Source organism: Antedon bifida, chromosome 2 (genome assembly GCF_963402885.1).
Source record: "Antedon bifida chromosome 2, ecAntBifi1.1, whole genome shotgun sequence".
Lineage (NCBI taxonomy): Eukaryota > Metazoa > Echinodermata > Crinoidea > Comatulida > Antedonidae > Antedon > Antedon bifida.
Genome location: NC_136227.1, coordinates 7,026,691 through 7,054,654, shown reverse-complemented (window position 1 = coordinate 7,054,654; position 27,964 = coordinate 7,026,691). Strand labels below are relative to the sequence as shown.

Genomic DNA, 27,964 nt, shown 5'->3' with positions numbered 1-27,964 from the left:
TTTTTATATTGTAGGTTACCGTTTGGGGCGCTGTTTCACCTGAATCTTTTGTTTACAAGATCACTGAGGGCGCTGTGTGGCCATGTGCAAAATGGCGGTCGTTTTCGATATTGGTCTTTTTCATTTGTTAATTTTTATGTATATTTCTTCCGGAATTTGCTATAAATTAAATGTCCCGAAAATACTACTGCCTTATCAAGCCACAAGGCCTATAAATTTTACATTAGAAGCAACAGAAGGCTGTTTTACATGGTAAGAAACCGATCGCAATTGTTTGTGTTGAGTTAGATTAGGAATGAACCGCGGCCGAGTGAATGGCATTGCGGGCAGAGTGATCTGTCTTTGGCCGGCCCAGCAGGAAGAGGGCACTAAGGTAGGGCCTAGGCCTAGCCGTCGTGCCTGTAGCGTGTGTAGCTAACTAGGCTAGACTAGAGGCCTACTCTCCCTATCTAGAGACTAGGCTAATAGCTAGGTATACCCACAGGCTAGAAGAGAGGTACAATTTGGTCCAGTTCAATGACAATTTAATAATAATGAATCAGAAATGTGATACAAAAGTAGGCCTAGATATCAATCAACAATGCTAATTTAATTAACATTAACTAGGCCTATACTTGAAGGCCTAAGTTACTGCTACAGACATGCTTTTATACTGTATTATATAGGCCTATCTAGGCCTAATTATAATACTGAAAGTCTAAAGACCAACTAGAAAATTATGATAAAAATAAAATTGATTTTCTTAATTTTGCTCTCGTATTCTTTTACTGGATGTCGACTGATGATACTGTCTGAGAATTTTGATGATTGTTTGATTCAATTTATTTTTACAGTATACCCCCCGATCTACCAGCCTACAGTAGTATTTTCATTTAAAGTAATTAATCTTTCATTTCAACTTGATTACAGGCGTTCAACAAAGCCAGAAGTAGCCTCTGTCCAGGCACTAGATGGTGACCAGCAATGCTCCAAGATGGCTTCCGTGACGGCACTGTCGATGCATCCATCGCGAAAGACTGCCATTATTCTTGCAGAGGAACAAGGTATGTTTAAGCCTTGTCTACACTATCAAACTTTGACAAAAAATGTGATGTGCCCATGGACATGATCATGATCATATCACTACCATATTTGAGCACATTGCATTTTTTTTGTCTAGTTTGATAGTGTAGACAGAGCTTTATACAGTATAAAAACTGTTCATTGAAATTGCATACAAAAAAACATAAACAAATTTTGAAAAATTGCAATTGTGCTACAAATTGCACTCATCAGTGTGTTCAGGGTGTGCCATTTGTATCGTGGTGTGTAGAAGATAACCAAATTTAAGTGGGCTGTAAATTTATGAGTGTGTTAAATGAGTTTAAACACCATCCCACACCGCAAAAGACAAGGCCTGTTGAACAATATTAAGGCAAAATAAATAAAATTACTACTCCGAAAATTACTAATTACTAAATCCGAAAATAATATACTATATAGTTTTACCATCTTACAGGTAGTGGACATATTGTACGATGTGATGTCATAGTAGACACCATATACTCAATCCATGTTGAAACGACAACGAGGGTGCTGTATCTTGATGAACCACCGGAAGAAATTGTTGTAAGAGGTCAAGATGATGAGGGTAAGGTCACCGATTTACGATGGTTACCGGGAGACAGTTACACAATTTGTTTTCATGTTTGACAATATTTGTGTATTTTGTGATTGTATTCACTGTCTGTATAAATAATAGCTGAAATTTTCAACTAGAGAGAAGATCTATATGTAAATTAATTTGTTTTTTTCAATGTTTTGACATTTATTTTCTACCATAAAAGCAATAATAAGCAACTTTAATAATATAGTTCAAAACAGGCAAGGAAAAGGGGTACAGAACTCCTAGTTTTTGGTATTGCTATGCTATTGCTACGGTTGTTGGGAACCCAACTAAAGATATTTGAAAAGTGAAAGTTATTGCAAATTTCAGTTGAATTTTTAAATAAATTTTTTACAAAAATAGCTTGAATTGAATTGTGAGACATAAACTTTGTTTGATTCTATATTAGCTGAGATGATTTGTTCTGATAAAATATTGTTATATTCAATAGGAAATGTATTCAGCAGTTTGCAAGGTCTAGAGTTTGAGTGGAGCCTCATATCAGACTACGAGGGTGCAGAATTTCTTGAAGCTAACAATGTACTACGGTAAATAAAAGCAAACTTAATCAGGCCTTGGCTTTTAAAAATTATAGGTGTGCTACAAATTGCACTCCTCAGTACATTCAGGAGTGCTCTAGGTGTGCTATTTGTATGTTGGTGTGTAGAAGTTTACCAAATGTAAGCGTGTTGTAAATCGCACTCCTCAAAGGCAGTTTAGGGGTGTGTTAGGTGAGTGATCTCACTCGCTCGCCTTAAAAGACAAGGCCTGCTTAATTAAGTGTTTGAAATAATGCTAGTCAATATGTCTTGTGCACTGTTCTATAGCAAATTTTTGTGTTAATAATTTTTCAATTTTGATGAATTTTAATTTTATAGAATGGTTTCATTCCGTGAGACCTACTACATTCCACTTCCACATATTGCGGAGTTTGAAACCGAAGGAAAACAGGGAGATCGAATCCTGATAGAAGGAATTACTACTGGGTCAGCCAAGGTCAGCGTAAAACTTAAAGCTAGAGGATTTAAAGTGAGTTTAATAATTGTTTATTATAAATTTTAACAGATTTAGTATAAAATTTGAACCACCAGCAAGAATGTTGTATTGTTCTTTGTAGATTATTACCAGCATTATTATTTTTAATTTATATATTTATTTGTTTAATAATTAACTAAAAGTTTATCAAATTATCAAGTGAAGATTCTGGCCTACTGATCCCAGAAACCGGGGTTCAAATCCAGTCAGATGTCAGATTTTATTTTTTTTTTCAAAAAACACCTTCACTCCCAAAGACCAAACCTTGTTTATGTATGTAGAGCTTCTTGTGTATTTGTTTGTCCTGTGTCCAGAGTTGCCACCTTTGAGAAGGGTAGTTAATGAAATTGCCTATTGAGAATACACAATGAATTTTAAAATACTACTTATTACTTTTAAATATTAATAATATTTCAAAGCATTTGGTAACAACGTTCGAGTACATAAAGTTAATGGCATAATGTTAATCACCTGCTGTTCATTGACTATTTACTGTATTCACACAGAGCTATCATTTTGGAAGATAAACTGAAGCAAATGCATTCATATTATATTGAAAGGTGTTAAGCTCTGTCTACACTATCAAAAAAATGTGCAATGTGCCCAAATATGGTAGTTCATCATGTCAATTTATGGGAACAACGCATTTTTTGTCACATAAAGTTTGATAGTGTAGACAGAGCTTTAAATGCCTAGATTTTTAGCTATTATTACTACTACAGTAGCACTAAAATGCTTTATGTCCTATCATCATTAACAGTACAGTACTGTAGTTATCCATATCGCATATTAATTTAATATCTATAAATTAAAAATAACACATATGAATCTATATAATGGAATACTATTTAGTTTATTATGTGTTTGTGAAGTGTATAAAATCACTCAGATGTAGCCTCCTTATAGCAAAGTGTGAAAAAGAGGTTTTTATAATTGAAGGTATAATATCACTATTGATATTTAATACAAATCAGTATGAAAAGTAATGTTGCGTCCTGGTGTCTCCGAGAATTTCATACCCCCATACGACATTCTCTATTTTACCAGATATGTAGGTATAGATGTTTCTGCAAAAAAATGTTTTTTTACTTCAGTTGGCACAGTTGATTTTAACTTTCCATCCATATTTTTTTGTTTTTGTTTACAGTCTGCGAATGCAAGTGTTGTACGGCTTATCGTCACTGACAACTTGATGCTTAATCCATCACATGATGTCTACATCCTGGTACATTCACAAGTACAGTATCAAGTTGAGAAATTTCGACAAGGAAAGTTCACAGGTCAGCACCAAACTATGATCATCTGTGTTCACACTATGATCATAGTGTGTTTACACTATTTGCAAATGGAAGAGCCTATTTAAATATAATTATAACCTATTAACTCTATGAAGACGTGGCCCGTATCCCATACGGGGTATTACTGTCACGATGCCCGTATATGTACGGGTTGACTTTTTCACAGAATTTCACTTTTTGAGCATTTGACCTTTGACCAAGGTAAAAAAAAACCGAAGCCCAAAACATTTCACACAATAAAAACAACAGAAAGTTACAGTCATAAAAAATGTATTTTGCATTTTTCCTTTGCATTTATCATGCTTGTGTATCATATATGAGTGTAGTTAAACAGTCATGAGTTAAAACCGTTGTACTAGGTCAGGGTTGAACCTTTCAATTAAAAAGAAGCACGTTTAACTACTAGGCTACATTTTATTTCTAAAGGTTAATTGTCTCATCTTTTCTTGCAGTTCTTACGATGCCATCTCTACAATATCATCTTGAATTAGCAAACACTAAGATAGCTTCGTTAGATGAGAAAACGTTAAAAGTGACCGCTCTTCAGCTAGGAACTACTGAAGTTATTCTTATTGATAAAAGTATCCTTTTTATTTATACAGGTAGAACCCCTATAAAAGGTACACATTCAGGACCCAACAAAATGTCTTCTTAGCAGTCGTGTTTCCTGTATAGGGTTTGACTGTATTGTTAAAACATATTTGTCAATGTTCATTTCACAGTGTGTCCTCATAATAGGGGTGTCCTCTTGAGTTGTACTCTTAATCAGTGTCCTCTTAAAAGGTGTGTCCTTTTAATTGAGTGTCTTCTTAATTTGGGTGTCCCCTGAATAGAGTTTCTTAAAGTACTTTCACATCCTATAACCTATTATAACCGTTTATTTTACAATATATAATATATGTATCTTTACCTACCTACCCTATAATTACGTATTTTAAATCTAGAAACCTAGAATGCATGCTATAGACAACTTTAAAAAATAAATGTCCATTCCACCTCCCCTCTTCAAGTATTCAAATGCTTTTATACACTTCGTTCGTTGACCATCTAAAGATAAGTTCCTTAATGATACCACCAGATGTAAAAGATCCAATTAGCCAACCGTCTGCTGGAATACATGTGGTTGAACCGAAATTTTTAGGTATGTAGACAGTTTTCAAATGATTAATTGACAAATTAGCTTTGTGTATTATGTATATTTGCTTGTATATATGTACCTAACTAATACTCTCAAAATTATAATAAATGTTACAAATATGGCATGAGATGAAATATAACCTTTCATCATTCACCGAATAGGTGGCACTGTTGCGACCGTTCAATAGTGCATACTGTTGCAAGCCATGTGACCCACAATTTATTCAGGTGAACATTATATAACATAAGTTAGTTACACAAGAAAGATATACTTACATGTTTCTTTCTCTTCTGTCATAGGCTTTGTTGTTCTTCCTGGTAGAAACTATGTCTTACAGCTTGGCAATTACTATGAGATCCTTGTTGAAATATATGATCGCAACAGCAACAAAATCTTCCCATCAGATGTAAGTAAATAATAGTTTTGTTTGTTTTTAAATTATATTGAAATTTATTTATTGTAATTGTAAAAATAAAATACAGATTGAAGTTGAACAGAGGCCTAAAAAGGCCTATTTTGTTTACATTTGATAAAAAACTAACATTTTAATAAACTATGGTTCTACAGAAAGTCCTCTTTTAGGTGGAAAATAAAAAGTATTATAAAAATAATTCCCATTCTGTTTTCAGAATATCCGTATGGAAGCTGTATTTCCCGCGGAGTATTTCAAAGTTCTTTATTCCTCACAAAATGGAACGTACCATCGGGTGCAAACACTGAAGAATGGTATGGCCGAGATTGCGGCAACGCTCATAGCTGTGTCCTTGCCTGTAAGTATTTGAAATAAATGGAATATTTGACTCTTTCGATACCAACACACTCTGCATATCACAAACTAATTTTGTTCAATAATTGATTTATATATTTCACAAGTTTATATTGAATTCTGCTATTGTTTTTTAAGGATGGGAGTGTACAAAAGTTAAAGATACCAGTTGCCGGTAAACAAGAAGTGAATATCTACAAACCGTTAGTTGTGTCGCCCCCAGAGCTTGTGTTTCCATGGCAACCAAGATCAGCACAATCTCACTATCAGTACAAGTTAAAGGTATTTTGTGATTTTCTTTTACATTCATTGCATGAATATGTTGCATTTTCAATACTGTGTATATTTTTAGATATTACTGCAGCCATGCTATAAGCTATACTATAAAGCTCTGTCTACACTATCACTTTATGTAACAAAAAAATGTATGGACATGATGATGATATATCACTACCATATTTAAGCATATCACTACCATATTTGGGCACATTTTGTCACATAAGCTTGGTTCCCAACTAGAACGCAACGCAAGGATGTAAGCCGCAACGCAAGCGAATTGACCAATCCAAGCGATGGATTATTCAAACCGTTCCTTGTGATTGGTCAATTCGCTTGCGTTACGGCTTACGTCCTTGCGTTGCGTTCTAGTTGGGAACCAAGCTTATGTGACAAAATGTGCCCAAATATGGTAGTGATATGCTTAAATATGGTAGTGATATAACATCATCATGTACACATTATGTGGGCACATCACATTTTTTTGTCACATAAAGTTTGATAGTGTAGACATAGCTTAAGCTCTCTCTTAAAATATTAAAGTGATTTTTACACTTTATTAAACTAAACATTGAACAAATTATTATTACTTTTAAAAGATCTGAGTGCATCAGATAAAGTATCAATTTTCTCCATTGTGCGATATCAGAGCCTTCAGTGCATTGTATTTTACACTGAAAATGTTCTTAATTTTGTAGGCAACAGGTGGTACGGGAAATCACACATGGTCGTCGTCGGACAAGTTGGTCGCTAATGTGAATGTTCATGGTATGGTTACCACAGCAACCATGCTTGGAGAAACCACGGTAACAGCAGCAGATGTACGCAACAGTGCCCACACTGGGTCCAGTAAGGTTGGTTGTATAAATTGTATTAGACCATACTTCTTAACATTATTCAAACATACTATCAATATTTTTTTCAGGTGTGGCTATGTCAATTGAATGTTTGTATAATTTAACATTATGTAAATTAAGTCTGATATTTACCTATTTTACATGTCTAAATTTCATTTTTTCTTTGTAAATAAAAATTGAGCATGATCAAGTTGTGGTTTGGTGGATGCCAGCTACCAATCCAAGGGTCCTGTGTTCAAGTCCTGTCATGTCAGGATTTTTTCTCATGACAAATTTCAATTCCACTTCTAAAGACTTAATAAATACTTAATAAAACTGTTTATGTAGAGCATCTTGTGTAATGTTTTTTACTTGTGAACAGATTGCCACCTGGATAATGAATGAATTCGCTTATGGTTACCTTTGGCAATTTCTCTAAATATATATTTAAGTAAAAACCATTTTTACAGGTGTATTCATTTATGCAAATTAAATCTGATTTTTTACTATTTTACAGGTGTATGTATTGAGACCAATTGAGATGTTGTTCTTAGATTCGAAAGTAGAAGCTGAACTGGGGTCAACATTGGCTCTTCCACTTGCTATTTATGCACAAACCATAAAAGGTAAGATAGCTCAGATATGATCCCATTCATATTGAAATTGGGTTGACCTTTTTGTAGGTGGCAGTACTGCATGGTCTGAATAGTAATGGGTTTGAATATGACCACATTTTGTATGAAATAAAATCAGGTACTGTGTTTCTGATGTTGAAAGGTTACTGTCTAAAGCTCTATCTACACTATCAAACTAGTTTCACAAAAACGTGTGACATGCCCAAATACTGTAGTGATATGACATCATCATGTCTATATATTGGCACATCATATTGGTTTGTCACATAAAGTTTGATAGTGTAGACAGAGCTTAAGGACTGGCGTGCATACTAAATGATCCTATGTATGTATTTTGATCAGTCCTTTGATCTGATGTCTGGCTGTTAATTTTGTTTAGGTGGTGAGAAGAAGAAGTGTACAGACTGCAAACTATTACCATTAGAGAAACAACTATCAGATAATACAGTATTCAAAATAGTAGAAGGTAAGCCACATTTTTTTTTTTTTTTGGAAAGATTTAAAAAATTGAAGTTTAAGTGAAGAAAAACAAATTATACAATGTCATGGGTCAAATTTCCTTTCAATAATTTATTGTTTTTTTAGATGAAGATACTGAAGTGACTGAGAGCGCTTGTACCATGCTTTTCCTGCGTGCTGAATCTATCGGTCACTCACGCTTGACTGTTACCTATCAACAAGGCGATACCAAACTACAAGCAACAGTCACCATAGCAGCGTATGCGCCTTTAAATGTAAGCATTTTTATTTCAGCATTGTTTAAAAAATGAAAAAATAACTTTTGAGACACCCCTGTTAAAAAAACATTTTCCCACAAAACAAACACAGGGCAATACATGTTTTAACACCAACTGAAAACCCCTCTTTAGTGGAAACTATATTATAAGTTTAAAGTCTAAAGTAATTGTCCTACTGTATATCCACTATTATTTTGTTAGCTTTAAAGAAATAAATAAATCACAAATACATAAATCATCACAATTTTCTCATTTTTCGTATAGGTTTTAGACCCTAGTGACGTAGCAGTGGTGAGTCTAGGCTCTTCTAAAAGACTGGTGCTCTCTGGTGGCCCACAGCCCTGGGTTCTAGACCCTTCTAAATACTATCGAAATCTTGTGCCGGAAAAACCAAACGCAGTATCGTCGCACCATGTCAAGAGTGTGCGTGTGAACAGTGAGTAAAAAAATCCTAATTATGCATGTCTCCTTTGGGATACCCCTATTAAGGGGACATTTTCCTCAAAAGAGGAGGAATATATGTTTTAATACTACTCCCAACCTCTATTAAGGGGGCACTTTGTTTGGTTGGGCTCTACTGTATACACATTCTTCCATTATATGAACATTTTAATTATATTAATGATTTTTCAATAAAAAAATTAATGAAATTTTGATAGTTATTTATTATTCTAATTATAAGATATTTTACACAAATTCTTTTCTTTCAAACTTAAGAAAATTACCATTATTTTGAGGTGACCTGTCTGGAGTTCTGTGAGCAGACGTTTACAGTTACCGTGGGCAACAATCCAGCCACTAAGAACCAGTATCCAGCTGTTGCTAAGACAACTGTTCAGTTTGCCTGTGCTCCTCCTGCAACTCTTCACCTTCGACCTCAGATAACACAGCCAACACAAGATCCACCTTGCCCTTTGACACTTGACTCTTCAAACCAGGTCAGTAGCAAAATAGTATGATATAATTAGGACAAACAAGCCACAATGAGTGTACACTATATTCCACAATGTAAAAACATTGACTTTTTTTTAATTATTTATTTTGTTTGTATTTAAATCTCACGTTTATTATCGGACTGAATTTTATAAATCATTTTATTTACAGATCCCAGTGCAAATGTCTGGCAAACTTGAGATACTGGTATTTGCGGCAGATAGCTTAGGCCGTCAATTTGATAACTTTACATCACTTGTGATTACCTGGGAATCAACAAATACCCAGTTTGCCATTACTGCAACACCGCAGACAGTATACACTGATATCGATGGAGAAGTACTTGGATCAAAAGTATTGAAAGGTGAGTCTTAAGCCTTGTATGCACTGGACTTTAAAAATGGCAACTACTGGCTAGTAAAATTAACCATTGGTCTTTGTTCGGAGTGGACTTTTCTTTTAGTAAATTTTGCATGGTTGTCTGACCAAATTAAGTTGTGTGACCAAGGCTTTAGTTGTTATGCGGTTATCTACTTCAAAGAATGCACATCCTGTAATAGCAACATGAGTAAAAGTTATGGGAGGTGCTTTCACATTTAGGCTATAAAAGGAAATTTGAAAAACAAGTGGGAAGTTCTTAATTATTTTAAAATATCATACATGAATATGACCACATACCTGTTCTTTTTTTTTCAAAGATGGTGTTCTTGAAAGTAGACATTTATTTATTATACATTTATTTTATTTGTTATTTATTCTTTATGCTGGGTAGCCTCTTCAGTCTAGGACTGTTCTCCTAGAGGACCCATTGTATATATTTATGATGAGTATGTGACAGTGGCTGTGTGTAAACTAGTACACTGAGGTAATCCCCTCCTTGTCTCGAAAGATGTACTAGGTTCTTTAAAGTGCACATAAGTCAGATGTGTACACTGGACCTACGGTTTATAGTCCTTATCCGAGAAGACTCGTTCTACCACCATAACCATGAAGTGAGTGATTTGAATAATAACATTTTATATTTCATGTATTTTATTTTCTTTTAACAGCATATCAGATGGCAGTGTTAATGGCTAGGCCTGGTTCAGTTACACTAACAGCAACTACTAATAGTTACAGTGCTACCTTGTTCAAGAAGCTTGGTATAAAGCAGAAGGTATTGAAACAATTGGCTACTGATTCCTGGGTCAAACTTCAATTATGGCCATCCATGCTTGTGTGCACAAAGAAAATAAACTAATTTTTCTGTAACATATTATTATTACTAATAATTATACTAATTTTTCTGTAAATATTGTTTTTGTTTCTAGGAGCGAATTGAACCACCTCTTAGTGATTTTTTAAGTTTCTTGTTGGTAAAAGAGGTAACCTTTGACCCAACAGATGTCACCATTTTCAATCATCCATCAAACAAGGTTTGTGATTAGTTCTCTGTCAATTATGAAATTTGATTGAATAACGTTTATTAATTGCTTTGTTCCCACTAGAGGTGCAACGTGATGTAAGTGCAATGCAAGTGATTTGACCAATCACAAGCAATGGATTATTCAAACTGTTGCTTGTGATTGGTCAATTTACTTACATGGTTCTATGTCCTTGCATTGCATCTAGTGGGAACCACGCTTATGAATGAATTTAAAGGGTCATTCAATATGTCACTGGACATGATTCCATCTCTTTTTCTTTCTATGAAATTTAATAAAATCAAACAGTTGTCATTATAATTCTTGTCACATTAATAACCTCTTCTGTTTACCATAACTTACATTTGCATATAAATTCTTTCTATTTTCATTTCTTTTCAGGCAATGTTAAAGATCAGTGGTGGATCTGGTCATTTTCTTATAAAGGAAAGCGCCAAAGATATAACATCTATTAAATACGATGACAAGAAGAGAATTGTAGAGGTAATTATTTCTAGAATACATGCAATAGTGAAGTTTATTTCATTATACTTTTTAGTACAACAATTATCTATACCAACAGATGCGACGTCTCATACTTCAGATAGGAGGTAAAGCTGTCGGGCCTGTGTATATACAGTGCACATTAAAAAAATGTGTACACTATTCTTGTACTTCCGTGATGTAAAGCCATTGGTCCTGTATACATACAGTGTACATTAAAGAATTTGGTACACTATTTTCTTACTTCAGATGGAATGAAAAGTTGTTGATTCAAGTGCATGTTAAAGAACTTGTACTCTATTGAAAAGAGCTGGAGCTCCCAGTATATTTTCGTCTTTAGAAATAAACAAATATTTGTATTTTTTTTTTATTATTTAGGTATCTCCACACAATGATGGAATACAGACGGTCACTGTACAAGACCTTTGTATTGAGATGACCCGCCAGACATCAGCTAGAGTTCAAGTAGCAGGAATTGATAGTATTGAATTATCAGTTGTAGATAAGGTAATGGATTTTTATTATTATTATATTTTCTTCTCCAATGGTTCTCATGAGATTAGTGCTCTCTGTAGAACAGAGCATACATCCTCTATGTATGTTTCTTGCCATAGAAAACACAACCCCATTGAATTGAAAAGTCAAGGAGGGAACTGTAACTGTTTGCGTGAATGATCAAAGAATACTCTAGGCATAAAAGAAGTGACAAACCCAATTAGAGATCCACATTACTATTTTTAATCCAAATTATATACTAATAGATACCCTCTTAAAATGTGTTAAGCACATTGTGGACAATAGCTTTCCAATAGGGAACTGGTACAGCATTTAGGGACCTAACCAACATTAACTTACCCAAACTTAAATTTGGTCTAAAAATTGTTAAAAACTCGCTTTATTCTAAAACTAAAAGCATCAATTATGTTTGTTTGATCCTCAATCTCCTTTAGGTTCAAGTTGAGCATGAGGTCGTTGCTAAAGTACATGTACTTGACGCATCAAGCAATCCGCTAGTCGCATCTGTTTCAGAACTTGTTGGGTTGAAGCTAACTGCAGGATCTGAAATCGTCTCCATCAGGTTTGTACAACATTCCTTAAGCTTTGTATACACTATAAAACCTTATGTGACAAAAATGTGATACGCCCATATATGAACATAATGTCATATCACTACCATATTTGGGCATATTACTACCGCATTTGGGCACATTACACTTTTTATGTGAAACTAGTTTTATAGTGTGGACAGAGCTTTAAAATACCATCCAAACAACACTACCTGTACATGTGTTGATCAGCCAAGCTTAACTTTCAAATTATCCAAAAACAGACACCAAGGCAATCTAACAAAAGTACACTGAGCTCGCCTTGCCATGATAGGAACATGAAAGTAACAGTACTTTGATCTTAGGTCTAGCTGCGACAAATACCAACAGTACTATACTATATGCATATTATCTGCATGTGTTAAGGGCAGTGGAATTGATCATGTCGCAGCCACAGATAAATTCATCACGGGAGCTTTATCATCCGGTTGAAATTGCCTTGGAGACACTAAGATGCATTTTCAATTACTTCAAGTATTCCTTCTCTCATACCAACACTGGCAATATATCAGCCTGCACACAATGTACACGATCATTCCCCAATAAAAAGGGATTTCTTTTGCATGTCTGGTTATAGCAGCCAGAACTTAACTCTACCTACCTATAGTCATCAGCATACACAATGCACAGCAAAAGAAGATATTTTTTATAAATTATGTTTCTTAACATTATTTTTGAAGTAAAATTTTTTGTATGTATGTTTCTCAATAATTTGTTTTGTTTTCTAGGCCATCTATTCATACCTCATCCGACCCTAATGTCTCACAGTTTGTTATTCATGGTAGAAACCTAGGCAGCACTAACCTTGTAGCCTCTGCATCTATACATGATAGGCAGATCAACAGTAAGGTTAAGACCATACAGGTGAGAGCAGTATTAGTAATTGATAGAATATTGTACTTATTTTATTTATTTTATTTTATTCAGTTGACAACCAACAGCGATGAAACCGCCAATAACAGGTTGAATCTAAACATAATAAACTATAATAATACATTCAAATAAGCAACAATAACATTATAGAGATTTAACAATTTTACCCTTAAGTACATTTATACTATCATAAAATAAATCAATATCCAAACAAGTAACAAGCACACTATTAAATGTGTTAGGTAACCGCTGGAAAATACCTCGTTTTGTGCATTCAACACGACCACAAGAAACGTGAAGCAAACACTTGCTGCGAGTACGAGTACTCTATAGAAATACATACTGGCATTCTGCCTTTGAATCTGTTTCAAACACAAAATGTGGGCTGTCCTCATGAAAAAAGGACAATAATAATAAAGAAATAAGATTATATTCATTTTTTAAGGTCCGAGAAAGAGATGTAAAACACTTTTTTTAGATTTGTTTGTTTTATTTTTTGCTCTTCATTAAATACAATAATATAAATATATATATATAAACAGGATTAGAGGCTAACCGTATAAGCTTGGTTCCATAGGTTCCATAGGCATATATAAAGAAAAAAAAACATCAAACATCTTAATTAATAATAAATAAATCTTAATTAAATTATAAATTGCATTTACGTTTAGTCTTAACTGAAGTTTTGAAGTTCAATCATATTTTTAAGCATTGTATTGAGTTTAACATTTGCATTGAAGTTTATTATGTTATACTTTTGAAATGGTTTTATAATTTGTTTTCATGTCTTGTAGGTTTTTCCTCCTCTTCGTCTCAACCCAAGAAACATCACTCTGCTAGTTGGCTCATTATTTCAGGTATTTATTTTTTCAAATTATGCGACAAAAACATTTTTTAATATTCCAGGTATATTTTTTCGGAAAATTTGTTGAATTTTGAATTGTTATAGGTACGCAGCACAGGTGGACCTCAGCCGCAGTCACTGGTAGAGTTCAGCATAGGCCAGCAACGAATTGCCAGCATCAGTAGTAGTGGTATTGTGGAGGCCCTTAACTTAGGCCATACACGAGTTACAGGAAAGGCTGTGGGAAGTGATGAAAATGGCGGAAGCGTTGTTTATTCTGAGGTACGATTTTTAGGCTCATACAAGCCCATAATTTCTGCAAAACCTATATTCTCAGTTGATATTTTTAATTAATCAAGGTTCTCGGTTATCATATTTGTTTTCAATGATGATACGAAACTATGATTCTCTTGGCTTGCAGATTCAGTTTGCCTCAGTGCCAAGAAACACAAAATTAATGTAGGGCAAATAAAAATTTAAATGGTTGGTTCCAATGGGAAACCAATGTTTTGCATCAGTTTCAGACACCAAGAAGTTAAAAGGGCAATACATTCTCAGATACTAGTTGCCCTCCAAGTAACAAAAAACAATCTTAATTCTGCATTACATTTATGCGCTCTACCTATAAAGTCTTGGCCAAGGATTTTTCTTTAACGTATAATTTTAAATTTTTAAGTGAAATTTTTATTTTTGGATCCGATCTTCTTTCGAATTGTGAAAATGCTTTATTGTTTTATTATGTACAACAATTTCTTGTTAATTCTGGAAGATTTGATTGATTTTTCTGTTTTTGTTTTAAAATGTTGTATTGAGGCTTAAGGTGGTTCCACCTTGTAAGGCGCTTCTGTGTAATATACTGAATAAAAAAAATTTAAAAAATGGTCTTCAATATTCAGTGAAGCATACATACGTTAAAACATTTACATTAAAATAAATAAGTTATTTTTCTATTGTTTTTGTTTCTGCAGGATTATGTGGACGTGTACGTAATTAGCCTGGGAGACGTCCGTATATCGGCTCCACTGCTTCGGTTACAGACACAGTCTGAAATGCCTGTGTACGCAACAGGCCTATCAGATAGTGAATCACCGTTTACCATTGGCAGTACTACTCCTCCTCTGCTCTTTGAATGGAGTGTCAGCAATGAAGATGTTATCACTGTTGAGCCTGTATTTGCCCAGGTATGTGAATTACATCTCTCTTTATTTTGCTTTCTCTTTTGTAGGGACAGCCCACTTTTATTGCACATACATGATAAACAAAGGATATTTAAATGATATTACACAGGCTGAGGTCAACAACGTTAATAGATTAAGTATTTTGGTATTGTGTTAAAAATCCCTATGATTAAATACATGGTAAAACAAGGAATATCTCTTTATTGTCAAAAAAATAATATATTACATACTCAACTATGATTTATCAAAAGTTACGAAACATGAAATAAATAAACCAACAATACATCATTTTAAAATTGAGTTAATTTATGTTGAATTATCAACTATTTTAAAATCTGGATCAAATCCTTATTCATAGTACACCATTTTAAAGAGACACTTTTCCAAGACATAAATGAGGATTATATGTTTTGACATTACATACAATCCGTATTTAGAGGATACCCCTATTAAAGGGACACTTGTTGGGTCCAGTAAGGTGTTCCCTTAATAGGGGTTCTATTATGTATGCAGACAAATTATTTCAAAATTTTCTCCAGCAGTAAGTTTGTAGTATGTCTGTTTTCTATTATATTATTGTTATTATATATATTAAATAAGTATTGTTTTGTTTGTACTATAGAGTGGTGTGTATTATAAAGCACAGCATAATGTTGCAATGAGAGTGCGTACTAGGAACGCAGGTGAGGCGCTGCTAAGATTGCGAGTATCGCAAAGTCCAGGAAGTTTCAACCAGATATCAAACAATGCAGTGTTGGTTGATGAAGTTCAAATTCAGGTATCCCCTATAGTTTTTATTAAGAATAAGCAATAATAATTGTTCAGATGTGTTTATGTTCGATTTGGTGAAAATGTGAGTAGTTAGGACTTCTCGCAATACAGTTTCACTATCATATCTGTTTTTCAGGTCTTTGAAAAGCTTTCCCTAACACATCCTACAAACTGTGATAGTACATTCTTGATGACCCCAAATACAAATGGATTGATCAAAACAAACAGGTACGATACAATATTGGTTGGTGGTTAGTTATCCTAATTTGTACAACAATTTATTTTGTCACCCATAGAAACCGTACATTACAGTTTCTCCCAAACCTAAAAGTTTAATGCTTGGTTCCCACTAGGAATCAATGCAAGGACATAATGCAAAGTGATTTGACCAATATCAAGTGATGGATTATTTGAATAGTCGTGTGTGATTGGTCAACTCGCCTTTGTTGCATCTACGTCCTTGCATTAGGTCCTAGTGGGAATGTATTATTTCAAAATAAATATTAAATTATCCAACTATTACATAATTGTGCTTATTTGTGCTTAAATGAATAAATGTGTGTATGTTAGCATTTTGTTTTGTTTTTTCTCATTTTCTCAAATTTATTTCATTTGTTTACCATTATACAAATATAAGATTGTTTATTGTTACTGTCTACAATATCAAACTAGTTTGTCAAAAAGTGTGATGTGCCAAAATATGGTAGTGATATGACATCATCATGTCCATATATGGACACATCACATTTTTTGTCACATCAAGTTTGATAATGTAGACACAGCTTTAGGTTCATATTGCATCAAAGGTTCTTGAAAATAATAATGTTTTAATTATTTTTCAGAGATGGATCTGCTACTATATCTTACACCATTCTTGGTGACCCAGAATCATCTATTGTCACTGTCAATCATCAGGGTGTAGTGACGTCCAGCGATGCCCTTGGTCAAGTGTCCGTGCTTGTCGTTGCACATGAACGGTTCGGATTGAACCAGTCAACCATTGTTCTTGTAAAGGTAAATTAACTTTATCATGTATTGTATTTTAAATGTAGAAAACAATTCCCTCTCCAAGATCTATTTCAGTATTTATATTGTATCTTTTTGCCATTTTAATACAATGCCGCTACATTTAAATATAATTTGTAATATTCATATATTCTTCAATATATTAAGTTTAAATGTTTATGAGAATATTATAAATGACACTATAATCAACACTTTTATCATCTCCTTTATCAAAATCAATGCTATGTTTTTCTTATCATTAAATCAACACTGTATCAATATATAGTCAACTATGACTATTATTCAATGTATCATCATATGTTAACCTTCTTTGTTTTAATCAGTCTTGAGATTATTTTTTTTAATTTGTCATGTGGTTGTCTTTTTACTACTGCCATTAATATAACTTTTATCTTATTTGCTTTTTTCTTATACTATAAAACAATGTTTCATTATCACCTTTCATTTCAAAGTACTGTTAAAGATGTATTGTCCCCAAAAACATGAAAAATGAAGATAAAATCAAACTTTGAATAGGCCATTTTGCAGTGTTAATAAAGTAAAAATCAACAAAAATTGTTATTTCACTTATAAACAGACAAAATAAACGGTTAATTGTAACCAAAAACTATTGTCTAACAGACAATTTAGGTATTTTTGCTTTAAATTACATTTTTTTTTAAGGCAAATAATTGTTTTTTTATCCAGTTTTTGGTCAAAGTGAATACAAATTATGTGACATTAAAATACCATATTCAACAAAAAAAGTATAAAAAAAATTAGGGGGACAATATGTCTTTAAAGAACAATGATATTAAGAAGTATTTTATTTTATATATAGTATACATTTTAATTATGTTCAGGTGAAGCCTGTCTTGTATGTCTACATCAACTGCGATACAAAGTTAACGACCACAGACAAGAAACTACACGTCTTTCCAGTCGGTCTAAATTTAGAGTTTTCAACAAGTTTTTACGACAATGTTGGTGCCAAGTTTGACTCAACTAACGTTAATGTTGAGCATCGGCTTAATAGGTTAGTTATTTTTTATCATGTTCATTTAACATGTCATACAAAGTAATTGCTGTTTAGTCATGTGTCATAAAAAATAATTGCTAAATGTGTCTGTGAAATATCAGTCAGTGAATATAGGCCATTGCTTCTGAAATAGAAGTAAGATTTTCCTTAATATATAAAAAATAATTATCTTTGCTCAAGTGAGCTTTGTCATAAATGATCTTGTAACTGGGTCATTCCATCTCAGTTCACCCAAAAAAACGCATTTTTAAACCCTATATCCTTCAGTTTTCATGGTATATGGATAATTTTTAGCGAGTTAAGTCAAAATTTCAAATTTTAACTTCATCAGACTAGCGGTCTTTGTGATATTGCAATTTAAATTTGTCTTTTTTTTTTCGAAAAATGGTGCGGCCGCCACATTTCAAATAGCCATATCTCTGGAAATACAGGTTTATCTTTAATTTTAAGCTACTGGACTAATTCATTTTTTCTCGGCATTTGATTTGTTATTATCACTGCATTATTTCTATTAGTATTATTATCGTTACAATTAATATGGTACATTATACTGTTTTTATTTTTTTATTTAATTATTTATTTCAAATTTTTTCGTTTTAAGGGATTTTGCGTCTAAAGCATTAGCTTACAGCTTAACCCCATTCACAACTTCAATTAATTTTGTATGTACTTTGTATTAATCTGAGATTGTGAATAAAGTTATATATACTTAATACTAAATTTATTTTGTGTTTTTGTGTATTGGATGAAACTTAGAGTGATATTTTGACCTTGAAATTGACCTGTGGAAGGAGGTATGGTTTAACTGATTGGGTGATCTGAGATGGAATGACCCAACTGCAACTAGATAAAATTAGTTATACATCCCTTTGTTTCTATATACAGAAAAAATTGTGTGAATAATACGCTATGATAGTCATGATAGACATTAAAATAAAAAGTGACGTTTTTAGATTTAGCACATCCTCAAATTGTGACCCACTCGCTGTTTTTTTGTCATTATGTTATTGTCTTGTACTTTTTTTTAATTTGTATAGGGACTTAACTACATAAGATTCCTATTTCTTGCTGTGTTTGGCTAAATAAATGTGAACTGGAATTTAATTATATTAACTGTTGAAGGTACATGTATTGTAGAATGTAATATACTGTAGCTTGTGTTTTAACAGTGTCCTTTCTTTCAAGGTATGACCTCTTGCAACTTCAGCCTGGTGTGGTTAACATTTCTTTTGTTGCTAGAGTCGCCCATCATGGAAGCTCACTGTTTAAGGTAAATATTAACAATTATTCTGTGAATACTCAAAAGGTACGTAGTCACATATTGCGTCATAAAAACAAAAAGTCGTTTTGTAACGAGTCCAACCTAAATTTAAAATAAATTGTTAACGTTTTTTTTAAATGACTTACAGGTTTGGGATCAAAGGAACCCAAGGATAGAAGATTATGCTAATATAGCAGTTGGTAGTATTATTACGTCGGAGCAGCCAATCACATTTGGAGATGTTCTCAAATTCACAACTCCTCTTCTAACAGGAGAAGGTAATTATTAAATTTTAAAGATGTATTGTCCCCAAAAACATGAAAAATGAAGATTAATAAATAAAGACTGAATAGGCTATTTTGCAGTTTTAAAAAAAGTTAATAAATTCAGTATAGAAAAAAAACTTTAAAAAATAATGTTTTCACTTATAAAAAGCGAATAACCTTTATGTACCATTCAAATGGCATATTCAATAAAAACATTTACAAACATTATTTTTTCTTTTAAAATCATTTAGACTATCTTTTTATTTTTGGCAATAAATTTTATGATTTTTTTTTTTGGATAATAATAAATTTTTGATAATAATGTTCTGTTTTTTTACAGGCCAAAGAGGAACATGGTCATCATCTGACCCCTCAGTCTTAAGAATCAACTCGGATGGTGTTGCCATAGCTACTGGTCCCGGCACAAGCACATTAGAACTTAATCTTGCCGATGGCTTTATCACACAGGGACAGGTAAAGTTCAAATAACTCAAAATATATAAACCACTGATTTCTCACAAATCACATGAAACCAAAGCCTCACAAATGGATTCTCCTAGAAGAATACCCACAAAGTGTTATAGACCTCTTAATAATCCAATATCTCTCAAATTGATGATAGCCGCTCCATATTTATAATCCCATATCTCTCAAATTTATGATAGACCACCTCCTCAAATTTGATTTTGCTACCTATTTTCAGGTCACAGTCAAAGAAATTGAGAGAGTTTCACTTGATTCAAGCAATCTGCCAGTATTAAGCAACGTTCAACAGGATTCGCCAATTGAAATTAATGTTGACTTTGGTAATGCAAATAATGGTAAAGTAGCATGCTATTTATTGTCTCATTAAGTTCTGTCTACACTATCAAACTAGTTTGACAAAAACAGTGTGATGTGCCCAAATATGGTAGTGATATGACATCCTCAGGGTTTATGTACTGCAGATCTAGTGCTGTGTTAGTAGCAACTGCTGTATATTTCACATTGGCTATATCTCCAACATTTAACTTGTAAAACACAAGATCTTGCACATACAACAATACACAATTCAGACAGCATAGTACGACAAGGCCCAAGGAAACGTCTCGTCGGGAGAAAATTAAAAAACCTAAAAACTACTCCTGACACTATCTCAAGACGTGAAAAATTATTAATTAAGAGTACTAATTAATAATCGTTAAATAGTGCATATTATATAACACCTAAATAAATTCCTGTCATTTGATTGGACGAATCAACAGCAGCAATCAACAGCAATTGTCTGTCGAAGTTTTGCCTTTCAGCCAAGCTAGTACTCTAGGGTCTAGCCTAGGCTAGGCTTGTTAGTATTAGGCTAGACCTAGCCTAGGCGTTTTAGCCTTGCTAGGCCTATGATTGTTTGGTCGTTTGTGGACATAATTAACACTAAAGTAGGTGTGTTTATAAAATCCATATAAATATAAGATTTAATATAATATTAAAAACCAAATGTTACTGTTTTAATCAATGTGAATGAAATGTATGTAGGCCTTGGCTAGGGTTACTTTCATTTGATTCAAATGACAGGAATCTATTTAGATGTTATATAAAACAAATAATGAATGTTTTTTATTCGTGTAATGGTACAAATAATGGCATTTGGTGAATGATGAAAGGTTAAATATCAACTCGGCGTTGCCTCGTTGATATTATAACCTTTCATCATTCACCTCATGCCATTATTTGTACCAGTACACTCATAAATATTCATTATTTGTATATTATTGCATGCCATGTGACCCAAAATTGTCCAAGAGAAAAAATCAAAAGATGGGATTTAGATGTTATATAAAATCCAACTAATACATATTTGGTGTATTGAAATGTTTTTTTTTCTTGTGTTATTAGATGTGGATTCTGACATCGTCAAGCAGGTAGCAGGGTTGGTTCAACCAATGTTTAAATGCAGTCTGCTGCCTGTACGACCAAACACGCCAGAGCTTACACTATTCAATGTATATCCAGCTTTTAATACGGTTACAGGTATGTTTTAGTGCCCTCGTTTGGTGTGAAAGATTTAAATGTATTTTATTTTTTATGCATACTGTACTCTACTAATCAAATTACTAATTCACTGTCAGGTATGTTGTACAGTCAAAATACCGGGAACCGGTTAAGAATTTTTATTAAATGATTTTTTTTAAATTCAAATATTGAGTGACCATCAGTGACCATTTGTTTGTTTTTTAGGCAAATATTACTGTGGAATTCGACAGATATCTGACCAGGCTGTGCGTTTCAAATCTAAATCAGAAACCCAATTCAATTTAAAGGTGACCGTTGATAGTCAACGACGACAGAAAGCTGTGCAATCAGCTCCAGTCACTCTAACCTTTCTACCAGGATTCCAGGTTCATTCCCCGCAAAATCCAAAACTTACAAGTAAAAACCGGAACATTGAATTGTTAGTATCTGGACCAGAGAAAGTACTACAGAGTTTAAAGGTTAGAAAATAGTTTTAAATAAATTGTAATATTCAGTTTGGTATTCTATAATCAGCAACAACATACTTACATCTCATATTTTGTTACTAAACTGAGAATGATGTGTATGTAAATAATTTAAAAAAAATATAACTAACACTTTTTTAACAAGATACTGATTTATGGTGGCCCATCTCTTATGGTTTTTGTTGTTTTGTTTATGTCTTTTATGTTAATTTCATTGATATGTATATTGCTTTCGCTATTTCATTGTTATGGCCCGTACTCTATACAATGTATTTGTTAGCATGGGGCAAACCCTTGATTAGCGAAAAACTATTTTGTTAGTCCAATTTGCTCTTGGTGAATAAATAAGGAATATATATCTCCCAGAAAATGATATATCCTTTAATAGTCCCTATATTATCCTTTTAGACATGGCCCATGCAAAACGCAAGTGTTGACGGTGTAACTACTGAATTTTTCTAGGCCATGTAAATTTGGTAGGCCTACTAGTTGCTATTTCAGGTGAAGAGCAGCATCTCTACATGTGTTTATGTAGACGGTACCAATGACTAAACGTTCCATCTGAAGGACAAGGGAATGAGAGTAAAGAATCAAGAAACCTCAGACTCTAGGTCTCGAACTTGTACCTTTTCACACACAGGTATGGAAAATACCATTACACCCTATCTCTCAAATAAATATTTTTTTAACTTAGATATCGTGGAATGATACATCGTTGATTAACATCGGCTCACCTGTCGTGAAAGGTGGAGGGTCTGTAGCTTACCAGGTTCAACTCCTAGATGGCGCTCAACCAATTGTCCGAGAGACCAACACCAATATAGAATTCTATTGTGAAGTTATCAATTTAGCACAAGTTATTAGTATCAAAGTTACAACAGTTATTGAGGAGAATGTAATAAAAGGTTAGTATTTTACATGCAAATGGTTATTAAGCGTGGTTCCAACTAGAATGCAACGTAATGCAGCGACGTATTGACACAAGGTGCTGTATTGCGTAATCACAAATGGGAACCGACGACGCAACAGTGTTGCAAACAACGGTAAAGCGTGGTTCCCACTAGAATGCGATGTAATGCAGCGAAGTATCGACGCAATGTACTGTATTGCGTAATCACAAGTGGGAACTGACGACGCAACAGTGCTGCAAATATCGCTACTGGAAATCAAATCGGTTTGATTTGACACAACAACGCAAGGCAAAAGAACACCGGAAAACATAGTACAGCACATACTCAAAAGTATGCGGGGTGAACCAGGTCAAAATCTACGACAACTAACGTTGACGCGCAACAAGCAGGTGTGATGTTCACGCAGGCAATTATTGAAAGGGCATTTCCTTAAAGATGTATTGTCCCCCAAAAACATGAAAAATGAAGATTAATTAAATCAGACTTTCAATATGTTATTTTGTAGTTTTAATCAAGTTAATCACTTCCGTAGAAAAAAAAATGAAAACAAAAATAAATGGTTAAATTTCACCCAAAACCATTGGCTGGCAGCCAATTTGACAATTTTTTGCTTTAAATTACAGTTTTTTCAGGTAAATGCATTTTTTTTCGATCCAATATTTGTTCAAAGTGGACAATTATTATGTGACATTAAAATGGCATATTCAACAAAAAAAGAAAAAAAAAATTTTCAGGGGGACAATACATCTTTAAGTTGCGTCGGTTGCATTACGTTGCGTCGCTAGTGGAAACCAAGCTTTAGAGAAGGGATGAAAGGGGTCTAGAATGAATGTGAGAAGAGAGAGGTAATAAAAAGGCAGGAGAGAAGATGAAAACTCACCTCACATAAATAACAATATAAAAAACAATGGATTTTTCCTTGTACATCAGTGATCAGCTCTGTCTACAATATCAAACCAGTTTGACAAAAAAAGTTTAATGTGCCCAAAATAATATGGTAGTGATATGCACAAATATGGTAGTGATATGACATCATCATGTCCATATTTGGGCACATTACATTTTTTGTCACATAAAGTTTGATAGTGTAGACAGAGCTTTATTTTAGTTTGATTAATTCATTTCTTCTTGTTTCTCTAGTAGATTCACTTGACCCCATTCCAGGTTGGGGTAGTATATTTTACGGTTCAGTGATCGTGACCCCACTGCTCATGTTAATTACCATATGCATTATTATAGGTGTGGGTAAGTGTTGACATTTGTTTTAAATCAAATAGTTAATTATATTTTTGTTCTGCCCTTTTAATCCTAAATTAATTACAAATATACAAGTGATTAATAGATCTGTAAATGTTTTTATTGATATTCTGTTCAATTTTGGTTTTATACCTGTTTGTGAAAACACAATAAAGATAACTTGAGCTAATTGAGATAATATAGCATTATATATATATTAATTCTTCTGTAAAAAAAAGAAAATGATAAGGACATGCAGGCTGTTATGCATTAGGGATATTTAATCTGCTATGACATGCAATCCCTACCCTAAATACTAAATATTGTTTAACTTCTTCTGAACTTAACTTCAAATGAGACGATAAAAGGTTGAATGATATCCGTAAAACAGATTTATGAGCGTCTGTATTTTTTTTATAATAAACCATTATAAATAACTAACCTTGCATAAAATGTTATTAGACTAGCAGTATTGTGTTAGGCTTTCTCTTTATACAGTGAGTTCAGGCCTCATTATAAGGGTTATCCATTATAAGTAAAAGTTACAAAGCCTCCCTTATTTCCCTTATGTATATATTGATCATACATTCCAATAATTATCAATCTATAGTTTCCCCTATGTTTCATAATTTTGGGGATTTTATTTGTGTTACACGAGCTTGTTGAAAATAAGCACTTTTTTCAGCGTGGGGATAGTTCAAATTGCAGAGTAAAATCTCTATTCTTTTGTACACAAATGTTGTAAATAGAGAGGTATTTTTAAAAAACTATGAAAAATAAATGGTGTGGTAAAAAATGGTATTAGATGACTAGGTTAAACTACATAACTACTGATAAAAAGTCTTTCTGGTTTTTATAGCAGAATTTTGCCAAATTTTGTATTTGACCATTTTAAGGGAAATTCATGTTCTTTCATCTTGATTTCTGTTACAAATATTTGATTTATGAACAATTAACCAGATATTAAATTTAAAATTCATGCCTGTACCTGAGCTTTAAAACAGTGGTTCTAAACAGGTTAAAGAATAAACAACAATTACATAACTTGAACTCTTGCCATTCTCGTCCAATTTAATTTATTAGGTTTCACCTTTTTTTCAGCAATGACTGCATCTCAAAGGTCACATGATCCTCGTACAGATGCCCATTTCTTGCATACTCCACCGCCAACCTATACCTCTCACGCTGAAGGTAAAATTATAACACAGTAATCTAGTATATAATAATAATCTAGTCCTATCTACTAACAATGGGATGTCTCCACACTTATGTTTGAATAGTTTTTTGTATGTGTGTTAGTATTTTCTTGAAAATCATGTAAAAATAAAATGATTACACCTGAATTTAAGGTATGTATTCGGTTCACTTGTACCAGTGAACACAATTAGAGTAGAATACCCTCTTTGGAACACCCTGTATTCAGGGAACAGCCCTATTAAAGGAACACTTTACCGCGAGAGGCAACCCCTATTTAGACTATACCCCAATGTTATATTCTAAAAGTGTACTTAAAAAGAGTAAGACTGTATATATACAAGGAAATAATTTAAAGATTTTACGATCAAATAGCCTATTGAATCTTAAATTTAATTAATTAAATTATTAATATATTTTTTTTTTCAGATTATTTGAGTCCTACAAAAAGGTCACCCTATGCATCGCCATATGACACATATGGTACATCTCCACGACGACGACCCCGTCAACAGCGTTCCCCAACATTATGGAGTACTAAAGGTTATGACCCCCAAGAAGGAACCCTACCTGCTTCACCAAGTAGCGGATGAAAGTACCATACAATAAGTTAGTTTAAGAAAGTTAATCATTTTTGATAAAAGAAATAAAAAATTATTTTTTCCGTATTTGTTAAATTGATGTGACACATTTTTTTACAAATTTTTTATCTTTTTTAAGTAATGTTGAAAATTGTTATTACAAAGCAAGTTTCTTTCTGTAACATAAACCGTGATTATATGAAATGCAAGCGTATAATATATAAGCCAACTTCCCATTATCCGAAAGAAGGTTTTCGCTGTACGACCTACCACAGAACACTAGCAGACAGATAAAGCGTGGTTCCCACTAGAACGCAACGCAACGTAACGCAGCGACGTATCGACGCAAAGTGCTGTATTGCGTAATCACAAGTGGGAACCGACGACGCAACAGTGCTACAAACATCGCAGGTTTGATTTCACGCAGGTGGGGGCAAACACAATTATTGGAAGGGCATTTTCTTACGTTACGTAGGTTACGTTACGTCGCTAGTGGGAACCACGCTTTATATGTAATATGAGTATATAAGACAGTCCTTTATTATCTGAAAGAAGGTGTACTTCTTTTGTTGTACAGAACGACCAACGAGAGAACAGCAAACGGATGATGTAATCGCAGTGCATACAACAATTTTATCCGATTGCGCAATATTTCACATTTAATTTTACTACACAAATATTTCTCAAACTATCAGATTTACAAATTTATCAAATAATTTGCGAGTGAAGTTTTTGAAATATGGTAAGATATACATTAATTGGTTGGAAAAGCTGATTCCGTAAAGAATAATGACAACATTCCCAAAAAACATAGAATTTAACAACAAAAAATATGAAAACTGAAATCGAAAAGGTAGTGTATAAATAATCAAATTACCAGCATATAACCTGCTTTTTAAAATTGAAAATATAAATTGGATTAAAAAAATTCTTTGACATTAGATTTGGTGAACAATAATAATACCCGACCTAGATTGTATGGTGTATTGTATTCTATTAGGGAATGTTTACAAGGTCAAAGTTTAAAAATTGCTTTAGAAATTATTAGATTTATTCGTGTCAAGGCTATGTGTATATTGTACCGTAAAATCTTCTATTATGTATTGTTATTCCAACCAATCCAATTGTGAGGAAAGAATTTTTATTCAAAATAATTGTATACAATTGCTTTTCCTATAGTGGTTATCTTTGATATGATTTCTTGCAAACAAATGGCAGCAACTGCAGTATAGTATTATTGACATGATCTCTAATGTTAAGCTTCATAAAGTTTATTTGAAAATTAAAACATTTTAAGTGCCCATTGATGCAGAAGAAGATTTACTCCAAATACAATCACGGGACGTACTATAAGCTAGGTGCCGTCTTGTAAAATATTGTACGGGGGGGGGGGGGGTGTCATGCAGGGAATTTTGTCACGTCCCCTACTTTGACCCAATGACGTAAGCGCAACGTGATTTGACCAATCACAGAGCGATTGATTATTCTGAATGTCGCTCGTCGTTGGTAAATTCGTTTGCGTTGCATCTACGTACTTGCGTTGCGTCTACGTACTTGCGTTGCGTCTACGTACTTGCGTTGCGTCTACGTACTTGCGTTGTGTCTCTAGTGAAGCTTGGTTACCGACGCAACATAACGATGTAGAAGCAACGTCAGTTGAACGAACACAAGCGACAATTCTGGCGATCAATCGCGTTGCGCTTACGTCCTTGCGTTGCGTCTCTAGTGAAAACCGAGCTTTAGTATTAACCCACCGACTTCGATAGTATTTCAGTACTGTGTGTTTTTTGTATATGTTGCATTTCTAAATCCTAATGTAATGTAGGCATCATTGTATTTTATTTTTCTTTGTTTATTTGTTATTAAATTTTGCTGGAATTTTTAATGTATTCTTGCATTTTTTATGCGTATATTTTGACGAATATGCAGGTATATTCTAACTATGAATTATATTTGGTAGTACATTTACAAAACAAAGCGATTTTGTGAGACTCATTCGAGTTATCTTTCTTTTTAATAAAC

General features: G+C 33.3%; 1 protein-coding gene across 2 annotated transcripts; it reads left to right on the top strand.

Moving 5' to 3' along the window:
* The first annotated feature begins 82 nt into the window (after window positions 1-82).
* LOC144836050 (nuclear pore membrane glycoprotein 210-like) lies at window positions 83-27,831 on the top strand. Of its 2 annotated transcripts, none has more exons than XM_078691224.1 (41): window positions 83-252; window positions 910-1,043; window positions 1,499-1,630; window positions 2,097-2,193; window positions 2,524-2,674; window positions 3,828-3,960; window positions 4,431-4,559; window positions 5,057-5,119; window positions 5,416-5,522; window positions 5,746-5,886; window positions 6,021-6,164; window positions 6,857-7,012; window positions 7,512-7,620; window positions 8,009-8,095; window positions 8,215-8,363; window positions 8,631-8,802; window positions 9,084-9,304; window positions 9,471-9,663; window positions 10,349-10,455; window positions 10,610-10,714; window positions 11,105-11,206; window positions 11,585-11,713; window positions 12,157-12,284; window positions 13,041-13,176; window positions 13,980-14,042; window positions 14,135-14,311; window positions 14,998-15,210; window positions 15,830-15,985; window positions 16,115-16,206; window positions 16,821-16,992; window positions 17,847-18,019; window positions 19,208-19,292; window positions 19,432-19,561; window positions 19,890-20,023; window positions 20,253-20,370; window positions 21,419-21,553; window positions 21,761-22,014; window positions 22,715-22,925; window positions 24,075-24,176; window positions 25,269-25,358; window positions 25,791-27,831. In XM_078691224.1, exons 1-41 carry the CDS (start codon window positions 83-85, stop codon window positions 25,952-25,954), a joined length of 5,664 nt encoding a protein of 1,887 aa, XP_078547350.1. In that variant the 3' UTR covers window positions 25,955-27,831. The 2 variants fall into 2 exon arrangements, with proteins under 2 accessions (XP_078547350.1, XP_078547349.1); XM_078691223.1 differs by having other exon boundaries at window positions 24,072-24,176.
* The last annotated feature ends 133 nt before the right edge of the window (window positions 27,832-27,964 follow it).

Bases quoted from the DNA above. Each gene is read 5' to 3' on its own strand.
- LOC144836050 (XM_078691223.1), top strand. From the start codon at position 83: ATGTGCAAAATGGCGGTCGTTTTCGATATTGGTCTTTTTCATTTGTTA. The intron at 1,044-1,498 runs GTATGTTTAAGC...ACCATCTTACAG, and splicing joins TATTCTTGCAGAGGAACAAG to GTAGTGGACATATTGTACGA. The intron at 11,714-12,156 runs GTAATGGATTTT...AATCTCCTTTAG, and splicing joins AATTATCAGTTGTAGATAAG to GTTCAAGTTGAGCATGAGGT.